Here is a 21646-nt window from a genome sequence, read left to right as displayed (position 1 = left end):
CATTCCGAGATGCAGAGCTCTACCCCACACTTACAAGCAGTGTACAACAGTGCGGCCTTCTCCACCGTTGTATTCCTCCTGCCACTTGTCCACTTGGCGGATGAGCTTCAAGAAGGAGCGCTTGGACACTGGCGTGTCTCTGTACATCGGCCAGCCCAGGAACTGGAATTGCTGCACCATCCGATATCCGTCTTGGGGCTGGACAGTCAGGCAGTGATCAGGGAGTGAAAAGAAAACAGGCATTATTTACTTTATTGAATTCCCACGGGCTGATCCCACCTACTCGATCTTCTCATCAAAGCAGGGCAATATTAAAGGAGAGGCTTGCCTATCAATAACAAAGGAAGCTTCTACTGGCTGGAGAGTTATGAGTTTTAATACCGAGCTGTTATAAAAAACCAGGTGTTTTAAATGACAGACCAGACAAATAAAAGTGAAAGAGAGGGCTCACGATTTTGCAAAAGCCAAGTGAAAAATAACACACAACATTGTGCAATAAATGGTACAATGGCTTTACTTTAATTCCAGGTAAATTAAAGGTAAAGGAAAATTACAATCAGATGTTTGTGAGCTCAGGGTCTTATAGATTGCAGTGTGTTTCTTGTGAGCATAATATGGTTTTGCTTACTGGTGTGAATCTTGCTAAGATATTAATAGTTAATCTTTAGCCATAATTAAACAGAATTGCAGTATTCAAGAAAGTGTTAGAAAAGGCAAGTTTTAATCCTGCCATGGCTAAACCATCTGCACTACGTCCTCCGGGACCCCCAGCAGCCTGACACCGGTGGTCATGCTTTTCTCATCACTCCCTCACCGCTCTCTCCCCTCCATCTCGGCCTCCCTTTCTCCCAGGCCTCTTGCTGATGGAAACCCCAGGCTCAATCCTTGGGTCTTCTTCTTTTTTGTCTCCTACTTGATGATTTCATGGCTTTAAATATTCCAATAAGTCATCAATGCATATCTCCAGGTCAGACTTCTGTCCTGAATTTCACCCTCATAGATTCAAATGCTGACTCGGTATTTCCACTTAGGTGTCTAATAGTCATCTCAAACCTAGTATGTTTCAGATTGAACTCCTCACCCTTCCTCCACATATGACCTCCCCCCCCCCCCCCCAACAGTCCTGTTTATACCCACTGTCTTTCCTAACTCGGTTCATGTCAATTCCATCATTCTAGTTCTCAGGACCAAAATCTAGAGAGTCACCCTCAGCTCCATAGGATCCAAACTGCCAACAAATCCTATTAGTTCTGCTATTAGAATATACCAGAATCTCTCTACTTATTACCTCCAACTGCTACTACTCTTGTCCTGCCATTGTCATTTCTCACCTGGACTGTTACGATAGCCTTCTGATGGGCCTCTCTTACATTCTGTTCTCAACACAGAAACCAGAGTGGCCCCTTTTAAAGGTAAATTATATCATGTGATTCTTCTACTGAAACCCTGTGATGGCTCTTTATTTCCTTCAGAGCAAAAACCCAAATCCTTGCAGTGGACAGAAGGCCCTACATGATCTCTGCTACCCCACACCCATACCTCCCATTCCCTCTAGGTGACCTTAGCTTACTGCTCCAGCCACATCAACCTCTTGACTGTTGCAGGAACCCCACCTCAGGGCCTTTGCACTGACCATTATTTCTGCCTGGAAAGCTAACTTCACAGAATGTTGGATGGCTGCTCCCTCACTTCCATCAGGTCTTTGCTCACACTGCACATCTACTTAAGACAGAGCCTTGCGCTCCCTCCTGTTCATGCCCTAGCACTTTCTACCTCCTGCCTTTTTTTTTTTTTTAAAGATTTTATTTTTTCAGAGAGTGGGAGAGAGAGAGAGAGAGAGAAACATGGATGAGAGAGAGACATGGATGTGAGTGGTTGCCTCCTGCTCGAACCCCCACCAGGGCGAAGCCTGCAGCTGAGGTACATGCCCTTGGCTGGAATCAAATCCGGGACCCTTTGATCCGTGGGCCGATGCTCTAACCACTGAGAAAAACCAGCTAGGGCCCTCCCTGCTTTTTATTTTTCTATAGCATTGATCAATTTCTAACATATCTCATTATAAATGTTATATCTATTATTTATTGTTTATCACTTCCCATTAAAATGTAGGTTCCATAAGGTCAGGGAGCTTTGTTTTGTTTACTGATATAGTCCATACTCCTAGAACAGTGACTGACACAGAGTGGCACATTAAATATTCAATGAATGAGAAAACAATGAAACCACAATATAAGTGATATTGGCCGTGAGTCTTACTCTGGATGCATTATAAATACGGAATATCCTGCTGATGATGTCTTCTTCTAAATCAGCAGAAACAAATTCCACTTGGATCGGACCATGTCTGTGTACTCCGTTCTCTGGCCAGTACTGTGGACACAACTGAATTCAAAACAAAGAAACACGAGGTTATTTACAAGAAAAGTTTACCATGAACAGTTTGGATAAGGTCACTATTGACATTCAGTACTTCTTAATACTTCTTTGATTCACTTAGTTTTCTTTCCTTTTCCTCTTTTCCTTCAATAAAATAGACTTGAGGACTTTCTTATTGGCTGATTCCGCAGCTCCACCTTCATTTTCTCGGAAATGAAGCCATGAACAATCTGCTTTCTGAGGAGGTCATGTGGATGCTGTTTTACAAATCCCATTGACTCTGGGGAGATGTCACTAGCTGCCATTACAAGAGCTAAGATACTTAAGATGGCACACATACATGCAAATACCCAAATCTCCATTGTCCCCTGGAATTGCTTTGTAATTTGTAATCACTTTGGGGAATAGGGCTATTTTGTGACAAGATACTGATAACAGTGTTGGGTTGCATTTCCATGCTCTGGTCCAAACCCTCCCGGCTCTGTTCTAGAAAACCTAGTGTAATGAGAGTAAATGTTTTACTGTTTTACCTGGACGTGGCTTTAATAAAAAACTCAATTTCTTAGAGTCTCAGATTCTAGGTACTGGTGATACTAGGTTACCAGAACTTTTGCATGAACGGGAAGTGATGCGCAACTGTATGTGGTAGAAGTGCAGCTGGGCATGGTGGCTTATGAAACAGGCACTTCCATTTGCCACCACCCCACAGAAATACTAAACTTGGAGATAGGTGAGAGAACACCGAACATCTTTTCTTCTTACAAACATTTCCTAAAGCCCTAAGACTTTAATAGGCATTTAAAGTTGGAAATTAAACTTCTTTTGGGACTTGATATTCCAGTGACACTTTGGGGAGTATTGTGTAACTTTTATCTTTCTGATTTACCTGAGGGAAAAATAGCCGTGGTGAGGCAAAAAGGAACTATTTGATTACTTTACAATCAGTTCCTATTAGGCCAAGAGCAGAAGAAAACACATATCACCTTGCTTTAAGCAGAATGATGAACCACAACAGGAGAATCCACTAGTTGAATTTCCTTTTTGATGACTTTTATATTTCAAAGGACCTCAAATCTCATTGTCAAAGGTTGCAAAGGTTGATTTATATGTAAGAGTTTTCAGTTAACAGTGAGTCACTCTAAGAGCAATCTTTCTCTATTGTAAAGAAGTTAGAGATTTGGACTTTATGATTAAGAATGAAAGTAGGATAACTAAGGGTACTTTCTTAATAGTATTTTAGAAATTACATTCATTTATTTTTAAAATTCGTATATTAGTTTCAGGTATACACCCCAGTGATTAGACATATTACCTGCTAAGTGATCATCCAGATAAAGCTCGTACTCACCTGGCACCATACATAGCTACTAGAATATTATTGACTCCATTCCCTATGCTGTACTTTACAGCCCTGTGAACTATCCTGTAACTACTGATTTGTACTTCTTAATCCCTCCACCTTTTTCACCCAACTCCCCAGCCCACCTACCATCTGGCAACCGTCAAAATGTTCTCTGTATCTATGAGTCTGTTTATGATCTGCTTGTTTATTTGTTTTTTAGATTCAATTGTTGACAGATATGTATTTATTCCCATTCTATTCTCATCCCTGACCCCTTCTTTCCCTTTCTCCTTCTCCTTCTTCTAAAAGAAGGCCCTTTAACATTTCTTATAATACTGGTTTGGTGGTAATGAACATCTTTAACTTTTTATTGTCTGGAAAACCCTTTATCTGTCCTTCAATTCTAAATGATAGCTTTGCTGGGTAGAATAATCTTGGTTGTACGTCCTTGCTTTTCATCACTTTGAATATTTCTTTCCACTCCCTTCTGGCCTATAAAGTTTCTGTTGAGAAATCAGCTAGAGTCTTATGGGAGCTCCCTGGTAGGTAACTGCTTTTTACTTGCTGGTTTTAAGATTCTCTCTTTGTCTTTAACCTTTGGCATTAAAAAATAAAAAAATAAAAATAAAACATATATATATATATTTCCAAGAGAGGAAGGGAGAGGGAGAGAGAGAGATAGAAGCATCAATGATGAGAGAGTCACTGCTCGGCCCACAGCCCGGGGCATGTGCCCTGACTGGGAATCGAAGTGCGATCTCCTGGATCCTAAGTCGATGCTCAACTGCTGAGCCATGCCTGGCTGGGTGGCTTCTTTATATCCTTAGTTGTAAGACTTCTGTTGAGCTAGATTTCAGGTGGTCCTGCATGGTGGTTATTTTGTAGTTTAGTTGTACGTTTGATGTGGTTGTGGGGGGATTTGAGTACCATGTTACACTATGCCCCCATCTTTACCAGACATTTATTTATTTTAAAATAATGCTTTCATGATATTTTTCCTTCCTCATCAGCACTTCCTGGTGACAAGTTATAAAAATGCCTTATCAAACTACAGAATGCTAATGTTTATTTTCTTTTTGATATCCAAGTGTACCCACTGTTAAAATTAATAGGCATTGTGATGGGAAGCCGAGATGGTAATAAAAATCCTAACACGCACATTTGAATTGTTCTGCCCATTTTGCTCCTGACTGAGCTAAGCTTTGCTTTTTGCTTGCTCTCTCATTTCAAGCCCTGATCAAAAGCTCGTCACTTACACCTAAGAAATATGAATGGCCTAGGCTGGCGCTTGGCACACTGCATTCTGTACTCTGTCCAAGTAAGCCATGTAGAAAATGGCTTAAATGGTGTATAACACATCCATGAACCAGACCTATAAATACTTAAAATAGTTGAGTGCTATTCTTGTACAGTTGCAAAGCCTTTAAGTTCAAATGCTCAGTTTAGTGTTCTCTAAAAGACTAACTCCCAGGAGCCTCTTTTCTCTCACTCTGAAAATCAGCTCTGTCTGCTGAATGGAATTACAGTCTCTTTGTCTCTCCTCCCACTGGCCAGGCAAGGCTTGGTTTGAGTCCAGGCAGTTTGGGTTTAGAAAGCAGCTTTAGAATTCAAACACTGCTGTTCAAAAAGAACACACAGAAATCACTAACGTCTGGCTCACTAATATGAACAAAACAGTACATCACTGCATTTCAGGATTCCCATTAGCAGAAAAAGAATGATTCTGGAGAGGGAACAAGACCCTTATTCTATAACTGTCTATGACTAAGGAATCTTGAAGTAGTGAAATTTAACCCTGGACATAGTGAGTTAGAAAACCAGGATTCTTGGTTCTATTTTGAGTTGTGTCTTTGAAGCTCTCAGAGCTGTGGTGTCTGCTTGTCTTTATAAATGGCTGCAATCTATCCTTTGGAATGGATCAGTCCTAAAACATTTAAGCTTCTTAGACAAAAAGGACTAGATTAGGACAAGGATTATCATTATAATTTCATTAACTTTCAGGCTAGAGCCTTAACAGTATAATGTAGTATCTCAACCATAATTAAAAAATTACAGAATTAACTTGAATGTCCATGCCATTTACAGCAGATTGATGGCAATAAAGTGGATTTTAGGAAGGAAACAGCTTATCCAGTTTGGATGCTGAAATACTTCAGTCCTTTTTTTCTTTTTTTTTAAAGAATTTGTCTCTACTAGATAGGAAATGAATTTAGTTCCAGAGCAAGTTTATTCTTAAAACACACTAAGTTCAAACTTAGCATTACTGTCATGACAGTTAAGCCTGTGCCTGGTATAGCTGTACCTTAAAGCAGCTCCTAAAGGGCCACTGTGCTAATGTTCGCCTGACATGTCTCTTTAAGAAACTGTTTTTAAACCCCATTACTAATATAGAGTCATTACTGTCCATTCTATATCTTTATGTTTAAGAAGAGGAGCTATGAAAAAGCCCCATTTATCATTCTGAGCTTCTCTTATCTTCAAGTCCCAGTTATTTCTTTTTAATATCTTTATCAAAGAGTTGACAAAACTAATTGCTGCCCCTTAAAATCAGCAGTTGGTGTCCACTGTCACTCTACCATGACAATATCCCTGATGGGATCAAGAACTGAGTTAGATGCTGATATCCTCGTGGCTCTCTGGTTTGCTTGCTCTGATTTCCTGTTCCTGTTCAGCTCTGACTCTGCACATTACCTTGTTCTCCATCCAATCAGTATTTCCATCCTTTCTGACCCTGTCTTGCCCTCTCACTTTCACCATCTATAATTCCAGCCTGTCTTTTTGGTTTCAGACGACTTTCTGCCCCAATTTCTAATTCCATCTGATTTTTAACATTCGTGTTTCAGCATCTCCAGTGCTTAATCCTTGCCTGGCTTTTGTGACCTGGAACTGGAGGCCACACTTCTCAATGTGCAAACAAAGCAGACACAGATCTAACCGTGGGCATGAGCTTTGGCTGTAATAACTCATGAGTCTCACCTGGGCCGGATCCACATCATTTAGCATAACCACAGATGTGCAGTGATAATCCAGGACCAGTCTCCAGAAGTCTTTCACTGTATTTGGCAAAGGGTGCTGGGTGACTATAAAAGCTGAAGGCTGTTTATAGCTCTGCAAACACACAAGAAAGATCCAAATATACCAGGAAATATGAAGGGAAAAAGCTAAGGTTATTTTGTATACATACAAATTTGTGACATAAAACACTGAACATATTTAACAACTGTTGAATTCTATCACCGTCAATGTCAAATAGACTAAATATAAACTTATATGCAGAATAGTAATGATAAAATATTCTTACTTTGACACTAAGGAAACAATAGCATCTCATATATCTGGTTGCAAAGTAATATTGGCCTTATACACAATTTTTTTCCCCTGAGGAATAAGCTTTTGTCTAGGGCTTGGGATGTAGCTCTCAAAGCATTTTAAAAATTTAACCCTTTCTCATCAGTAACTGATAGGAATATCTCTGTGGGAAGCACTTAAATGTTTTGGTCCCCGGCTGGCAGGAGGTGTATTCAATTGTTCAATACAATGCTCTACTTCTGTCGTTAGGTCTAGTTTCCTGATTGCTTTTTAAGTTTACTATGTACTTAAAGGACTTTTTGACTGTTTCTTTTTTCAGGTTCTGAAAGAAGCACAATACAGTCTCCCTATATGATGATGAATTTTTCCATTTCACTTTGTATTTCAATTTTTGTTTTATGTATTTTTGATGCCATAATTTTAGTTTAGCATTGTTATTTCTTGTGAATGCATCAAACATTATTTCCTATGAAATGACTCCATAAAATAATAGTCATCTTATCTTTTTTAAAGATATCTGTAAAGTCTTTTTTTACCTCGAAGCCTATTTTGCCCGCTATTAATACAGCTACTTTCACTGCCTTCTAGTTAGTACGTAACCATATTTTTCTATTTCTTTTTTTCTTTCAAATTTTTGTATCCTTTTGTTTTAGTCAATTCTCCTATAAATATCATAGAGTTGGATTTTTATGTTTTTAATAAAGAAAATTTAACTTTAATTTTAAAAATATGGATAATTAAAATAGTTCTGCTTTTCCTAAAAATCTTCCCTTGTCATTTATATGTGTGATGGTATTACTTATTTTTGCCATAAAAGGATACACATGCTTTTAATAGCTCTGGAGAGCTTCAAACAAGTTTAAGCACCCTTTTACTGAAATCACACCAAGAGAATTAAAATTTCCTTATTAGCACTAAAAATAGCCATTCACTTTCCCATCAATTGACTAGCAACTGTTCATTCAGCTAGAAGTAAATAATGAGTTGTGCACTCTTTTCGTACTGTTAGGCAATTCCTCCGCACTGTTAATTACTGCTAAGTTAGGAAGAAAGGGCACTAAAATAACGCCGCAAGCCGTATTGTCCCCCTTCCCTGCCTCAGTGACCGGTCTAAGAGCGGCCTCTTGCTCTCTGGCAGCAGGTTAGACATTTAAGTGCTCAGAGAGTAAGTGGGACTGTTTCATTCATCAATACTTTGGGACTAGTGGTTTCCCAGAGACCGAGATTGTTGGTGCGGACACAAAAACACATGTGGAATCTGAAATGCACTTTGCTGAAAAACCAGTTTCTGTCTTAAAAACAAAAATCCCCAAAAAGCAAGGGCAGATGAGTCAAAGAAGACCCAGGCCGCACGCACTTGGTCATCTCCCAGCTGCTCCCCTGAGAAAGACCTTCCCGGGCCCTTCCTGGCGAGGGAAGGCAGGCGGGCTTACGTCCATGAGGGCGGCGTTGATGTAGTTGCTGCTCTCCCCGTCGATGGTGATGAGGAAAGGCAGGCAGCGGTCCGGGGGCAGGACGTCCATGCACCGGTTTTTCTCATGGTTCCGGGGCAGCAGGGCGATGCTACAGTCTTCCACGCGCAGTGTCGGCGTCACCATGTTCAGGGTCTACGTGACCAAACAGACACGTGGGGAAGAGAACGCCGGATGGCACACCGTCTCAGGTCAGACCAGCACAGCCGAGTTTCCCGCCGCTGAGCACAAGACGGGCCCCTCCTGCGCCTCCCCGTCGCCCACTTACACAGTGCCCGTGAGACGTAAGGGCCGCTGTGGCTCTGTACGATTACGGGCCATGGAGCCCAGCGAGGGCTAGACCTGGGCACTGGGGAGCAGGAGTTTGGTCTAGAGGCAGGTCCATCTGGACTGAATATGAGGAACTCTTGCCTGGCAAGTGCTCTGTACCTTGTTTGTTTTTGCTGCACCCATGTGGCATTATGGGACTGCCTGGTGCCTGCTTTTGAAGCAGGGAAATGGCATTGCCAGACCAGTGGTTCTCAACCAGGTAACTTTGACCCCATGGGACACTGGCAATGTCCACACACATTTTTGGTTGTCACAACTGACGTAGTGGAGGTCTTGAGGCATCCAGCTGGCAAACGCCAGGGATGCTGCTCAACATCCTCCAGGACAGCCCCACAGCAAAGAATTATCCAGCCCCAAATATCAATATTGCTGAGGCTGAGGAACCCTGTGTTGCCTGATGGTTCAAGATGTGACTTATATATTTCTTGAGGAACAAAGTCACAGCCACTTGCCTCTCCCTTTAGCATGACTTACCCGGAATTCCTCTTTAATCTGGCTTGAATTTGTCTGTGGATCCAGTTTGTTCATGTCATAATACAGAGATCTCACTTGGGAAGCGGGGATGGAGGTGTCTCCACAGAGACAGGCTTCTAGGATGGCATCATGGATAAACACATATTGCTCCTGGTGAAGCAGACGGGACTAGTTAGTAACAGAGAAACCAAGGTAACTGAGAGGTCTAGAGACAGAGGGAAGATAGGCCCACATGGTCAGGAAAATGGAACAGTGTTCTGATGGAGAGAAATCCAGTGTCAGGACCTGACTGCTGGGAGAGGGGGTATTCTCATGTGGCACAGCTGGCACATTACCAAATGGAGGAAGAGACAAATGGGCTCAATGCACAAGTATTATATGGACTGGTTAAAGCCAATCAGACATTGATAAGTACTAGGGCAAGCACTGTAATGCTAGAGTAACTACGGCTAAAATACTTCTGTAATTCTGATTCCATGAGTTTGAAACTCAGTATTTCAGATGAGGAAATGAGCAGAATCTTATCTATAATATAAAAAGAATTTGCTCACTCAATTAATAATGCAAAGAAGGTCCAGGGAAACTTGACATTACAGTGGGGGGGGGGAGTTCTGAGCACTTAGAACTATTTATTTTGAAACATTAATTAATGTGATAATTACGAAAGTCCTTATGTGTCCAGAGAAGGGCTCTTGTTTGTATGTAGAAGTCCACAGTTTAAAAATGGGTCCTCTAATTCAGAATAGGCACTGAATTTCCCTACAATTACTTACTAAAGTTTTACTATGCTTATTATTGACTTTTAATATAGGAGATGCAAAAGAGTCTCATTACTTTAATTTCTATAAATAACCAGGATTCTTAATCCTCAAAAACAACCCATCACTATTAAACATCACCTCAAAAAAGAGGAGCAAGTCAGAAAGTGGGGAGACAACATTTGATCAACTGCGGGCTCGATCCCCAGTTGGGGACGTGCAGGTGGCAGCCGATCAACGAGGACTCTCATCATTGATGTTTCTCTCTCTCTCTCTCCCTCTCCCCTCCTCTCTCTGAAATCAATAAAGATACATTAAAAAAAAGATATATTTAAAAAAATACATTATCATCATCATATTTTAAAAAAAGAATCCCTATTCTAAAGAGAAAGAGACCATGAAAGTAGCATTTACAGTTTCTGCTATGTTTCATTATGTTAGTTAAAAAAAAAAAGAAATTAGGTTTCCCAGTGGCTTGTGTAAACTTGATGCACAATCAAAATGTAATATTCTTTTTTGTTCTTCTTCCACTTCATGAATCATTTTTCAGGTGGTAGGTGTAATGTTTACTTAAAACAATCAAATATTAGTAAAAACATGAATTTCCTAGGAGCAGGATGTAATACTTTCCCTCAAAAGCTCAAATTCCTGATATCCCTTGAATTTCAGTTGATAGAAGTACTAGTTGGTAGAGTGCATCTCTAAAATGGGCAAACTCTCACGATGCCAGGCCACTGGGCAGAGCTTTTAGGGACCAGGAGAAGAACAAAAGGTATAGACATTACCCTTAAGCTGCTTGGCAAATGCCTGGCTAGTCTCAGGAGTGGTCTTGCTCTGGTTACCAGCTAGTTTAAAAGACTTAATACGAAGAAAGGTATTGGAAACCCGAAGCCGTAATGTAGAGACTCACTGGCTCCTTGACACAGAAGCACGTGCAGATTTAGGCTCATGGCTACGGATCCTGTTACCTGGGAGACTCAGGCCTCTTTTGCTCGTTTATGAAAGGAAGAGCCAAAGGAAGGAGGGAGGAAGGAAGGAAAGAGAGGCTGCCAGGTACATCACTTTCTCTTTAGGGAGTTGGGAGAGCGAACTGCCAGCCTTTCTCTTCTCCTCGGCTCGGGGGTGGGGACGCAGAAGAGCCCTGGGGACCAGCCCAGGACCCGGTGGGCCGACGGGGCGCCCAGTACCTCCGTCTGCACCATGTTCACTCTCCGGGACCGCAGCTCCCTGACGCAGTTGTAGATGTCCACCACCCCTTCCCTTTCCGCCATGTCCAGCATGATGTCGATGACGATGAAACAGCCGGTCCTCCCGGCGCCAGCACTGAATGGAGAGACGTGTCTGTTAGAGGAGGCAAGGGGCCCCCTGCGCTGCTGCTGCTTTAAAAAAAAATCTTATTATGGCGAATTTCACATCACATAAAACGAACCATCGAAAGCGTACGATTCAGTGGCATTTCACACCTTCCCAATGGTGTGCTATCACCGCCTCCGTTGGGTCCCGCGGCGTGTTCACACCCAAAGGAGGCCCGCGCCCCCGCCCACTGTGCCCCGCCGCTCACCTGCAGTGCACCACCAACGGGCCTGAGTTGGGCGGGCTCTTGGATTTGACCTGCCGGACGAACCCCAGCAGCCCGGTGGCATGGTAAGGGACCCCGTGATCCGGCCAGCCAGTGAAGTGGAACTGCCTGATCTCTCGGATTTCGTGAACGCCCCTCTGCCGTCACCAGTCAGCGCAGTGCAGGGAGAGAGCAAAGGGAAACACAGGATGAGCGGCCGGCGGAGCATCGGGCACCCCTCAGCAGTCAGTAAGCCTGGGGATAGAAACTATGAATGCTGGGAGCAAGGTCATTCTTATTAGAGTTTTTACACACTTTGAAAACCTTATCACAGGCAGGGAGATATTCATGGGGTGAAAGGGGGGGTGATGTTTGGGGAAAATGTTAATTGACAGTGCAATTCCAGCAAATGAATGGATTTCTTTGGTTCCTTGAAATTCCTTTCTAAAAAGTAGACTCAGTTAACAGTTTGTGTATCACTTAAATCCTACTGTGTGAGGTGTGAGTTCACAGAGAAAGAGGCACAGAACAGGGACCTGAGGAAAAATGGTATCTGTGTGCTCGAGAGATTAGCTACTAAAATCCAAGACCCTTATTCTGGTCCCTCTGTCCTAGGTCCTTGAGCAGCAGACACTCTGGATGCAGAGAGAGTGTCACTGGAAGAATGAATGAGGACTACTTTCTAACTACATAGGCCAGAGAACTAATTTTCATTTGCAACTCATTTTGTTAGATTTCTCTTTTTAATTCGGATAAACACTTAATCCACTCATCCATTCACCGAAAATCTGAATGAATGCAATGCTTCCTTCAGATATGATGCCAGATGCTGGGGACAGAGAAATGTTCAGATAGTGCCTCCTGTCTTCAAGTTGTCACAGTTGTCTTGTGGGAAACAGGCATGCATGCAAATATATACCACGGAAATGAAATTTTGCTGGAATTCTATGTTGGATCAGTAAGTTGAAGTGGGAGAGATGCCTGCCACTGAGGTGAAGGGAAGGCAGAATAAAAGAGACTCTAAGGTTTTGTTTTTAAAAAATTTACTCTTGTTTTGAGAATATTTAAGTTGATTTATATCCATCAAATTTTTTTAAAGTATGAGCCTATGTACTAAGACTGCATCTTGAAGCCAAATTCTGTTTTGAAAACAACAATTACTTCCAGAATCAAGGCTGGATGTAAATTTGAGATCAAATTTAATTTTCTCCCTTCTCTCATTTGGTGACTGTTCACTGAATACCATTTTTGCGTTAGTCCCTGGATTTGGTTTTATTTATCTTAACATTAAATACCCACTAACTTTATCACATTCGCCATCAGTCATTGTTCACGTATACTTAGTGAACAAAGAAGAAATCAGAATTTTATGTGCTTTGAAAGACTGGAAGAGGCTAACAATTTACAGATTTTAAGATAAGACTTGTTTGCTATAAGTGTATTAATATGTCTTAGCTTAGTAACCCACAAATATTGAAGCTTTATTACTCTTTGAAAATCATGCTATTCTTTAATGAAGTTTAAGCATTAAGGAATTAAGCTATCAGGGAGTTACAAATGAAAATCAACACTGTCGTCTGCTAAATAAGCTCTATGACCCCAGAGTAACATTATAAGATGGTTAGGAGCCCACATTTCTTATCATTGACACCATGGTCACATTTGGCCAGTCCCAAAGCCTCCATCAGAAGACAAAGGGTTAAGCTGGGTCATCCTCCAAACCCCCAGAGAGCTCCCCTGGTTTTGTGTGTGACAACTGGGCCAGCGGTGGTCCCAAGCAGTGGGGAAGACTCTAATACATATTTACTTATTCCAAAGACCACTACAGGGATTTTTCTCTTATATACTGTTTTGTGTTTTTTTTTAATTTTTATTTTTTGAGAACTTCCTCTTGTAGCTTTGCTGGACTTCAGCTCCAGCATCCTGTGTCCTAAACTCCATCCATCCGATCTCTTTAAGACTCACTTTCAGAGCAAGGTAAATGTCAGTTTCTGGGATGCAGAAAACCTTTTCCCAAAATAAACCTCCACCCTCTTCTATGTTCAAGATTGGCAAAGGAAACAGCTTCTGAGCTAATTCATTTTGGGGGGGGGAATTACAGATGTGATTATTGATCACAGCAGAAATACTTCCCAATTCGATATCATTATACATTATTTTTATTTATTTTGCATTATAACAAGTATTAATGCAATATAAAAAAGTAATATTCACTTCATTTTTCCATGTAATTTAATGGGAAAGAAGAACCCAAGATATAGTGCCTAGAACAAAGTGTGTACTTAATGTCTGTGGAATGAATGAATCACTAAGTGTATGCTTGTCTCTGAGACAGCAGGTTCATATTCCCACTGCCTTCTTGGAGCCCCAAACACTTCCTAGGTAGAGAGAATTCGGTGGCCACTGTCAACTTCCTTTCTGCCAGGACAGATGGGGACAGGTTCACCAGACAGCCTAGATCCAGGGAGACTTTTGAGCTGCCTTCCTCCTGACACAATGGGCACTACACCTTATTTAATATCTATTTAGCTTTGAGTCATCAGCTACGTGGGAAAGGAACGATGACAATCCCACGCAAAACAGGACTTCATCAGTTTCCAATTGCAATGTGCCTGCTTGTTTTGCAGAGTGGAGCCCAAATCCATTTTTCACCTTAGGTCCCTAGATACAACATACTCTCAAAATAGAATCAGAACTGCAGGCCTCTCACAGTATATGCTCGATTGCTTTCCCCCCCCTACTAATGAGAAAGTTTCAAATCTACAAGAAGTGCTCCACAGAAGTGCTAATGATTTGTTTTCCTTAAAGTTTCCAATTGCCCAGTTAGAAGAATCACTAACAGGTCATTTTGATTTCCCCAAATTTCTGAATAGGCTCCTCGTCCTTCCCTCCACCACTTCTTTGCTTGTCTGGTGACTAAAATAACTGGGTATTTGTAAAACATTTCTGTGTAAATGGGGATGTAGGAGAGTACAGTAAGAGGTTTAAAAAGAGCAAAGAAACAAACAAACCCTTCCTTTAGCATCGGAGATGCATTTTCAGCTTAATAGAGAGCTGGCTACTGTTCAAAGAACTCCATGTTTAAGTGATGGCTTTTGGATGATTTTTTTTTTTAAGAAAAAATACTGAGGGTCCTTTATCGCTGTCTCTTTTAATGCAGTCATCGTGAGTGCTCTTGCCAGGAGCCATACAGAATCCTCCATATCCTCCCCTCCCCCAAACCTGCCCAAGAAGGAAAAAAATCCAACATCAAAGTGTGAGGTTCAGAACTTGAAGAATTGAGGCAACTAGAGCTCCACATTCTTTGAAGTCCCCAAGCCTCCTGACTGCTTATTAAAAATGACAGGCTGAAAAAAACAGTATGAGAGACAGATTAAAATAAAGTGTTTTCAGCCTTGTGATTCTATGACGAATATGGATTTGAAACCCAAGACAGGTAGTTCAAAACATAAGGGTAAATTAGCCAATAAGCAGATGCTGCAATTTCCTTAATTTCCTGAAACTGGTCTTGTTAACCCAAAAAGCGCCCTTAGGAGCAGTGTGAATACAGAGTAGAGAAGAAAGCCAAAGCCAAAGGCCCAGCAGCCCATGGACAACCCAGGTCCTCCAAGGGGACCTGCTACTGTAAACGAGTACAAGCTTGCATTGAACAAATTCACAACAAAATTGCAACGTCCAGTGTGACAGTGTAGGGCTCAGTTCTGACAATCAGCTCTTGACCAAGTCTGTGGACCTCAGACACAATATCATGAGTCCCCTTCATCAAAGGCAAGATGAGGACTGGAAGGAAGAACGTTTCTCGGCCATGTCACCTCCACTTTCCCCACAGCCTACCTGTGACACTTCTCTGGATGGGCTGCAGTTTGCTTCACTTCCGGCCCCTCCCTATATCAGCAGAAAGAGGGGGGATAAGGAAATTCCCTGTTATGCCCTACAGTGCTTCTCGGGGAAGCAGCCCCATCCATGCACATGGGATGAGGCAGAGGAGAGCCAAAGCAGAGCATTCACGACCCAACACCAGCAAGTACCAAAGGCTGAAACGAGTATGGGAGTGAGTATGGATGGAGGTGCTGGTTCATGCAAAGGTATCTTATGTTTCCAGGTAAGTCACCTCTACCTGGAAAACCCATCAGTCCGTATGAAACCCGAGGCTGGAAAAGCCTCAGGGAGTAGAGGGATTCCAGGAGGAGTTAGGATCTGGGTCTCGACACTGATACTAACTCACTACGGGAACCCCATATGGACATACTACGTGAAGCCATTTATCAAACTGTCTATGAATGAAGAGAGAGAGAGAGAGACGGGCTGCACAATATCAACCAGGTTACAAAGAAAAAGGAAACAGACAGATAGGCATTATCTTTCGGTTTAGTTGCAAAATATAGACTTTTATGAAATGGGAATGATTTGTTTCGAAGATGAAACTGAGCTGTTGTAGAATCAGAGGGTGAGATGCAATCTTGAGAAATTACTAGATAGCGCCTACCTGCAATCAGGTGTGACCATGTATAAATTATCCTAGTAAGTTAATAAGGCTAGTATCACTAATGTCTGACCGCGGCTTTTCAAAGTACGTAGTGTGAAAACTTACCTTTTCAACAGCAAATGTTCTTATCACATATTCTGCCAGTAGTTCTGTTTCTATTAGGGTAACTTTAATGTCTTTATATATCTCTGTGTCATCTGGCCAGTATTTGCAGCATTTGACCTTTAGAAAACACAAAGAAAATAAAAAGTTTAGTTTTTTTTTTTTTTAGTTCCCCAAATGATGGGTCACAGTATGATATAAAGGATAAAATTTGCACAAAGCAACAGAAATTAAGCTGTATACTACAGAGCAAGGTTTATTTTTTTAGATCATGTATGCTTTTCTTCTCTCCCCAGGAAAAAAGAAAATGTGAGTTATGGAAGGAGTAAAACCTAGGGAAATGGTCTAAAGTTAACAAATTGTATTTATACTGCAAATATCCCAGTTACAGTAACCATTCATTTCCTGTTTATCTCTACTCAGGGAATGGCCTGGAAAAATGAACTATAAAAGGTAGTTTGCAATATTTTAGCTCCTCTGAATGTTAAATTCCTTCTAGTTTCAGGAATCGATTGAACATTTTTGTGAAGGAGTGAGCAGGAAATCAAAACCAACGGTAAGATTAGAGATTTTTTTTTTCTTTCTGAAAAAGGAAGTAACTATGTGGCTTTCCCAAGTTAGAATTACAGATTCATTTTAATCTAAATAAAGTCAATATACAAAACTTGGCAGAATATGAACAGTCTTTCCATATTACTGGAAGCCTCTAATCTAAGGATTTTTCAGGTGGAAAAAATGTTACACTTGGCCCCTCCTGGTAATTTTTTTGTCCTGTAGCTCTTGCAGGCTTCAGTAAAAGCTTGGGAGGAGGGAAGAGCAGGAGGAACCTGGGCAGGGCCATGGAGCTGTCCTCAGGGCTCTGTCTCAGCCTCTGCTGCTCTGTCTTGAATTCCTGGCAGCTTCCTCCACTCCTGTCACCCCTTCTCCAGGATAAACTTTTCTACCTCTGGCCCTATTTCTCCAAGTGCTGAATCGATATCTAACTTCTTTTGTGGGTATTTCCCTCAGAGGTCCTGCCAGCACCTCAAAGGCAATACGCCTGAAAGAACTCTGTGTCCCACATCAAGGGGTTTCCTCCCGATTGCCTGCGTTAATGATGCTACAATATCCTCAGTTACCCAGGCGCAAAATCGGTGATTCCATCTCCCAAACCCAACCAGTTGCTAAGTGTAAGACATTTTTGAAATATCTCTCAAATACGTTTTCCAACTTTTTATTCCCTTTGCTACCATCTTAGTTCAGGCTCTGGTAACTTCCTGCATGAACATTCTATACACACACCCACACCGATGGCATTTACTTGCTCTGCTCAACAAGCTTCTGTTTCCAATGACTGCTCATGACATTAAGTAGGAATTGCATGTGGCCTGGCCTTCAGGGGTCTCTTTCATTTGGCCACTACTACTGTTTTCATCCTTACCTTTCACTGCTCCCCTTTCTATCCACTTATGTTCAAAGACAAGTGGTTTGCAGGGACCCCAAACAGACCTCATGATCCAGGCTATTCCTGCTGCTCCTTCTGTTCAGAATGTTCTCCTTATGACCATGGGGTCCCAGCTGAAAATCTCATCCTTTCTTCAAAGTATATCATGAACGCTATATCCCTTCCGAGTCTTTCCTTCATAGACGTGAGCTCTCTCTCTTTTTGATCCTCTGGTCAAATGTGCATGTTTTGCTAGGATATTTGATACCTGCTTATTACCTGCCAGCACGTGAAAGCATTTTATAGCTAATTTCTGCAAATCCTGAAAGCATTTTATTGCTAATTTCTGCAAATCCTGAAGGCATTTTATTGCTAATTTCTGCAGTCCCCCATTGTGTCTCAGACACACTAAATATGCAATAGATACACACAGAGTTGAATTTTATGGAGAAAATAATAGGGTCAGAGTAAGAAGGAAAATCCCAGATTGGGAAAGTTTACAAAAAGAAATATGAGGTGACCTTTCCCAGAATGCCACGCACCTTGGTACTCTAACACTTCCAGTGCGGGGCTGGCTGGCTATGATCTTAGCTGCTTCCTTATGGAACTTCCTGGCAGCTGTTTCAGGGAGGTTTTAGATAAGCCTTACTACCCTGACTTGGCAAGATGTAAGCCAGACACACCAAGAGTTGCAGATACAGTGCAGCATAAGACAATAATGGTCCCTGCCCTCATTTAAATTTTTAGTTTCCATTGGGAATCATTTTATTTCTCATGGCAACATTATCTGTGACTTTACTAAGTATGAATACTTATACATATTATGGTTTATCCATAACGTTTCGAAGATTTACATCATGGATCTAAAATGTTCCAGTAAAAGAGAGACCTGTAATCTCTCTGTTCCTTTCCTGGATGCAAAGTGGACCTGAGCAGAGCATGTATAGTTGTGGAGATGTCTAATTTGATAGGACCTCTAATTTCACCTACAGAATGTCTAATTACTTTCACAAGGGTAATTAACAAAGATGCTTCAATGGTCCTCTATAGTGGGGGATTTGTTTTTACTTTGTGTGACTTCAATTATGCAAGCAGAGGGTAGTGGATAGACATAAAAATTACAAATAGAGCATATATGTGCACTTGTGAAATGACACAGTTCTCAATGGAAGGGACATACAATTCAGTGAGGTTTTAGATAAGCCATGTTTCAAAAAGGTTTCAAAAAGCCATGTATTTCTCCAAAAATTAAAAGAGAACCCCCCCACCCCCTGCAAACTGTTATAGGATGCAACTGATAGAGAACATACAGGGTGGGGTAAAAGTAGGATTACCCTTGTGATAACCCGAAACAGTTTATTCTTGTATTATCGTTTCCTTGTAAACCTACCCTTGCCCCACCCTGTGGGGCATGGTCACCTATTTTATCTCCGTATCCTTCCCGCCCCCAGTCTTCAATGAGTGTGTGTGTGTTTTTGGGGGGGGGCTCGAACGTCTTCAAGTCAGGGAGGGCAAAGGCCCCTGCAATGCATCGAAGGCCGAGTTCTCTTTGAGACTTCTCCCAATTCCCGGGGTGCGCGCAGGTTCCCTGGGAAATCGGATCCTACGCGCCCACCCCAGCCGGGCGCCCCCTCGCGTTGGCGGCAGGAAGCGGCCGCGAGACCCAGAGGTCGCCAAAGGGCCAGCCGCGCCCCGCGTGGGACAGGTGCCACGCTCCCTCCGCGAAGCGAGCCACCGATTTAAAGAAACCCGCTCTGCCCCAAACGCTCGGTAAGATTCTAACCCGCACCGCCCGGTTTCCTGCAATGGGCGGTCACCGGGAGGAGGGGGGCCTGGGGGTGCCTCCTGCCTGACCCGCACCTGCTCAGGACGCGCCTTCTGCGCAGGGCACCTCCGGGGCGCACCCGAGGCGGCGGCCGGGCCACTTCCCACCCCGCCCCTCCCTCTCGTCTCCCGAAGATCCTGAAATGGTTCACCACATCTGTCTGCGCCTACTAAAAACCTTTCTAAATTGGGCTCCTTTTAGTATCTTTTTGACTGCTTGGATTTGTGTCAAGTTCTTTTGCTTTAAAAAAAGAAAAGAAAAGAGGAAGAGGAGGGGGGTGGAGGGGCGGAGAAGGGGGAATGTATGCTGCTTTCTGGATGCAGACTCTCCACGCCTGGTGTTAGGGGCTTGAGTCGCCTCCTGCTCCTAAGGTCTACATACAGAGGTGTTAAGACGGCTGGTTTTGTGGCACCTGCTGGAGCAGAACCAGACACGCCTCTCCTCGGGAGGAGGCCAGGCTTGGCTGCCTTCTGCAGCCGGGGGCTACCTGCACAACATCCAGGAGAGGCCGTGCTTCCCACACATCCTAATCCTAAAGCAACAGCCTTCAGCCCAGAAAGGGGGGCCCTGATCAGGTTCATTACCTGGGTGCTCTGCCCTGGTTCCATCGGCCATCAGTCAAGCACCTGCCACTGAGCCCTGCTGTGTGCCATACAGTGAAAGGCTGCGGGGTAGCATGGTGTGGTCCCTGCCTCCAAATGGGGATCATTGTCGGATTTAAAATTCACAAACATGAAACAGTACAGAAAGCAGAATACCTCCAGGATTTCGACCTGCCTGAAAAAAATTATTTGAGGTGGGTCATAACTGCAGCCTAGATGATCCCCGTGTACAATAAAGTCAGAGGAGCCTTGGTGGGCTGGAATTGTAGCTCCCCAGGCTAGCAGCACATTACTGTGACCTTCAGGGCATCCCGAGATGGCGAGAGCTGTGGTGGTCAAACTTCAGCAGGCAGCAGAATCCCCTCTGGGGCCCGTTACAACACCCCAGTGCCCCACCCCAGGAGCTTCTGATTTGGTAGGTCTGAGGATGTGGGGCCTCCCGAGTTTGCATTTCAACCCAGGTGCCAGGTGATGACCTGGAGACCACACTTTGAGTACCAAGGATTTAGACAACACAAGTTGACTGCAGAGTCTGGTTCTCCCTAATGCTGATATGAGCTTGCATAAGTTACTCAAGTTTGCTTAAGATTCTTTGTCTGTAAAGAGGGGATGGTTTTAGTTCCTATTGCAAAGTAATCTAAGATTAAATCAGGGGTCATCAAATTTGTCTGGACATTAGATTTATTTTTTGGGGGGAGTATTAAATTCCAAAGCCCAGGAAGCACTCCAGGACAATTAAATAATAATTTCTGGGGTGAGACAGAAGTATCTGTAGTTTTTCGTAGCTCCCTAGGCAACTCCTAAGACCAGATGAGTTTGAGAACCACTGGATTAAATGATATAATGCAATTAAAACATCTGCCCCAGTGTGGGCTCATTGTAAGTGCTCACAAAATGGAAATTCATATTTTTATTAAATGATAATTTTGTGATCTGGACTCTAGGTGACACAGGACTTCAGAGGGCAAGGGCCCACTAAGGGGGTGGAGAGGTGAGGCAGGGTTTCTGGAGAAGTAAGAGGGTAAACGGAGCATTGCTAACTTGCATGGTTTATGGTGGGGAAAACCCTGGGTGAAAACAAAACAAAGGGAAACTCCAAAGCTTCCTTTAAACCTCTTTCCTGCAAACTTTATTCCAGGGATGGAGAAGACTCGAGAGAGCTGCCAGCAGGCCTGTTCTCCGACTAGGGTGGTCTGGTGAACACTCAGCAGAAATTAGGAAATGCTGCCTGTGATTTGTGGGGAGGAGATTCATATCAAATGAAGCTGCGAGGCATCACAGAGACAGCCCAGTTTCCAAACACTCACTTTCAAGATCATTACAACTGCCACATAAGCCTTTCATGCTTGGATTTTGTTGTTTGGAATCACTCCATTTTCACGACTGGGGCCTCATGTAGTGACTCAGGGAGGGCAAGTGACTGGCCTGAGAGAGGAGGGCTAGCTCTGGACAGGGCTGCTCACCATCCTCTTCATTGCTTCCATTTCCTCCTGTCCTCAGATAAAGAAACAAAGGACAGGCCCAGGGACAGCCAGTGACTTGCTTCAGGTGTCGAAGGAGAGGCTGTGGACTCAAGCTCAGCTCCAAGC

The 21646-nt window shown here is 42.8% G+C and overlaps 1 protein-coding gene across 3 annotated transcripts in view; it reads right to left on the bottom strand.

The window, feature by feature from the left end:
• PTPRM (protein tyrosine phosphatase receptor type M) overlaps window positions 1–21646 on the bottom strand; it is a 617272-nt gene that overhangs the window by 14508 nt on the left and 581118 nt on the right. For 2 of the 3 annotated variants that reach the window (XM_081149146.1, XM_081149148.1), the window contains 9 exons: window positions 16211–16327; window positions 15454–15504; window positions 11623–11777; window positions 11249–11384; window positions 9304–9453; window positions 8461–8634; window positions 6695–6826; window positions 2257–2382; window positions 35–198 (listed from right to left, as the gene is read on the bottom strand). In XM_081149146.1, the coding sequence (XP_081005272.1) occupies window positions 35–198; window positions 2257–2382; window positions 6695–6826; window positions 8461–8634; window positions 9304–9453; window positions 11249–11384; window positions 11623–11777; window positions 15454–15504; window positions 16211–16327 (1205 nt within the window). The remainder of the gene's footprint in view (window positions 1–34; window positions 199–2256; window positions 2383–6694; window positions 6827–8460; window positions 8635–9303; window positions 9454–11248; window positions 11385–11622; window positions 11778–15453; window positions 15505–16210; window positions 16328–21646) is intronic. The other variant, XM_081149147.1, reaches the window with a different exon arrangement.

The sequence above is a fragment of the Miniopterus schreibersii genome (assembly GCF_964146895.1).
Source record: "Miniopterus schreibersii genome assembly, chromosome: 10".
NCBI classification, from domain to species: Eukaryota; Metazoa; Chordata; class Mammalia; order Chiroptera; family Miniopteridae; genus Miniopterus; species Miniopterus schreibersii.
The sequence above is the reverse complement of the archived record's forward strand: the minus strand, read 5'-3'. Positions and strand labels throughout refer to the sequence as shown.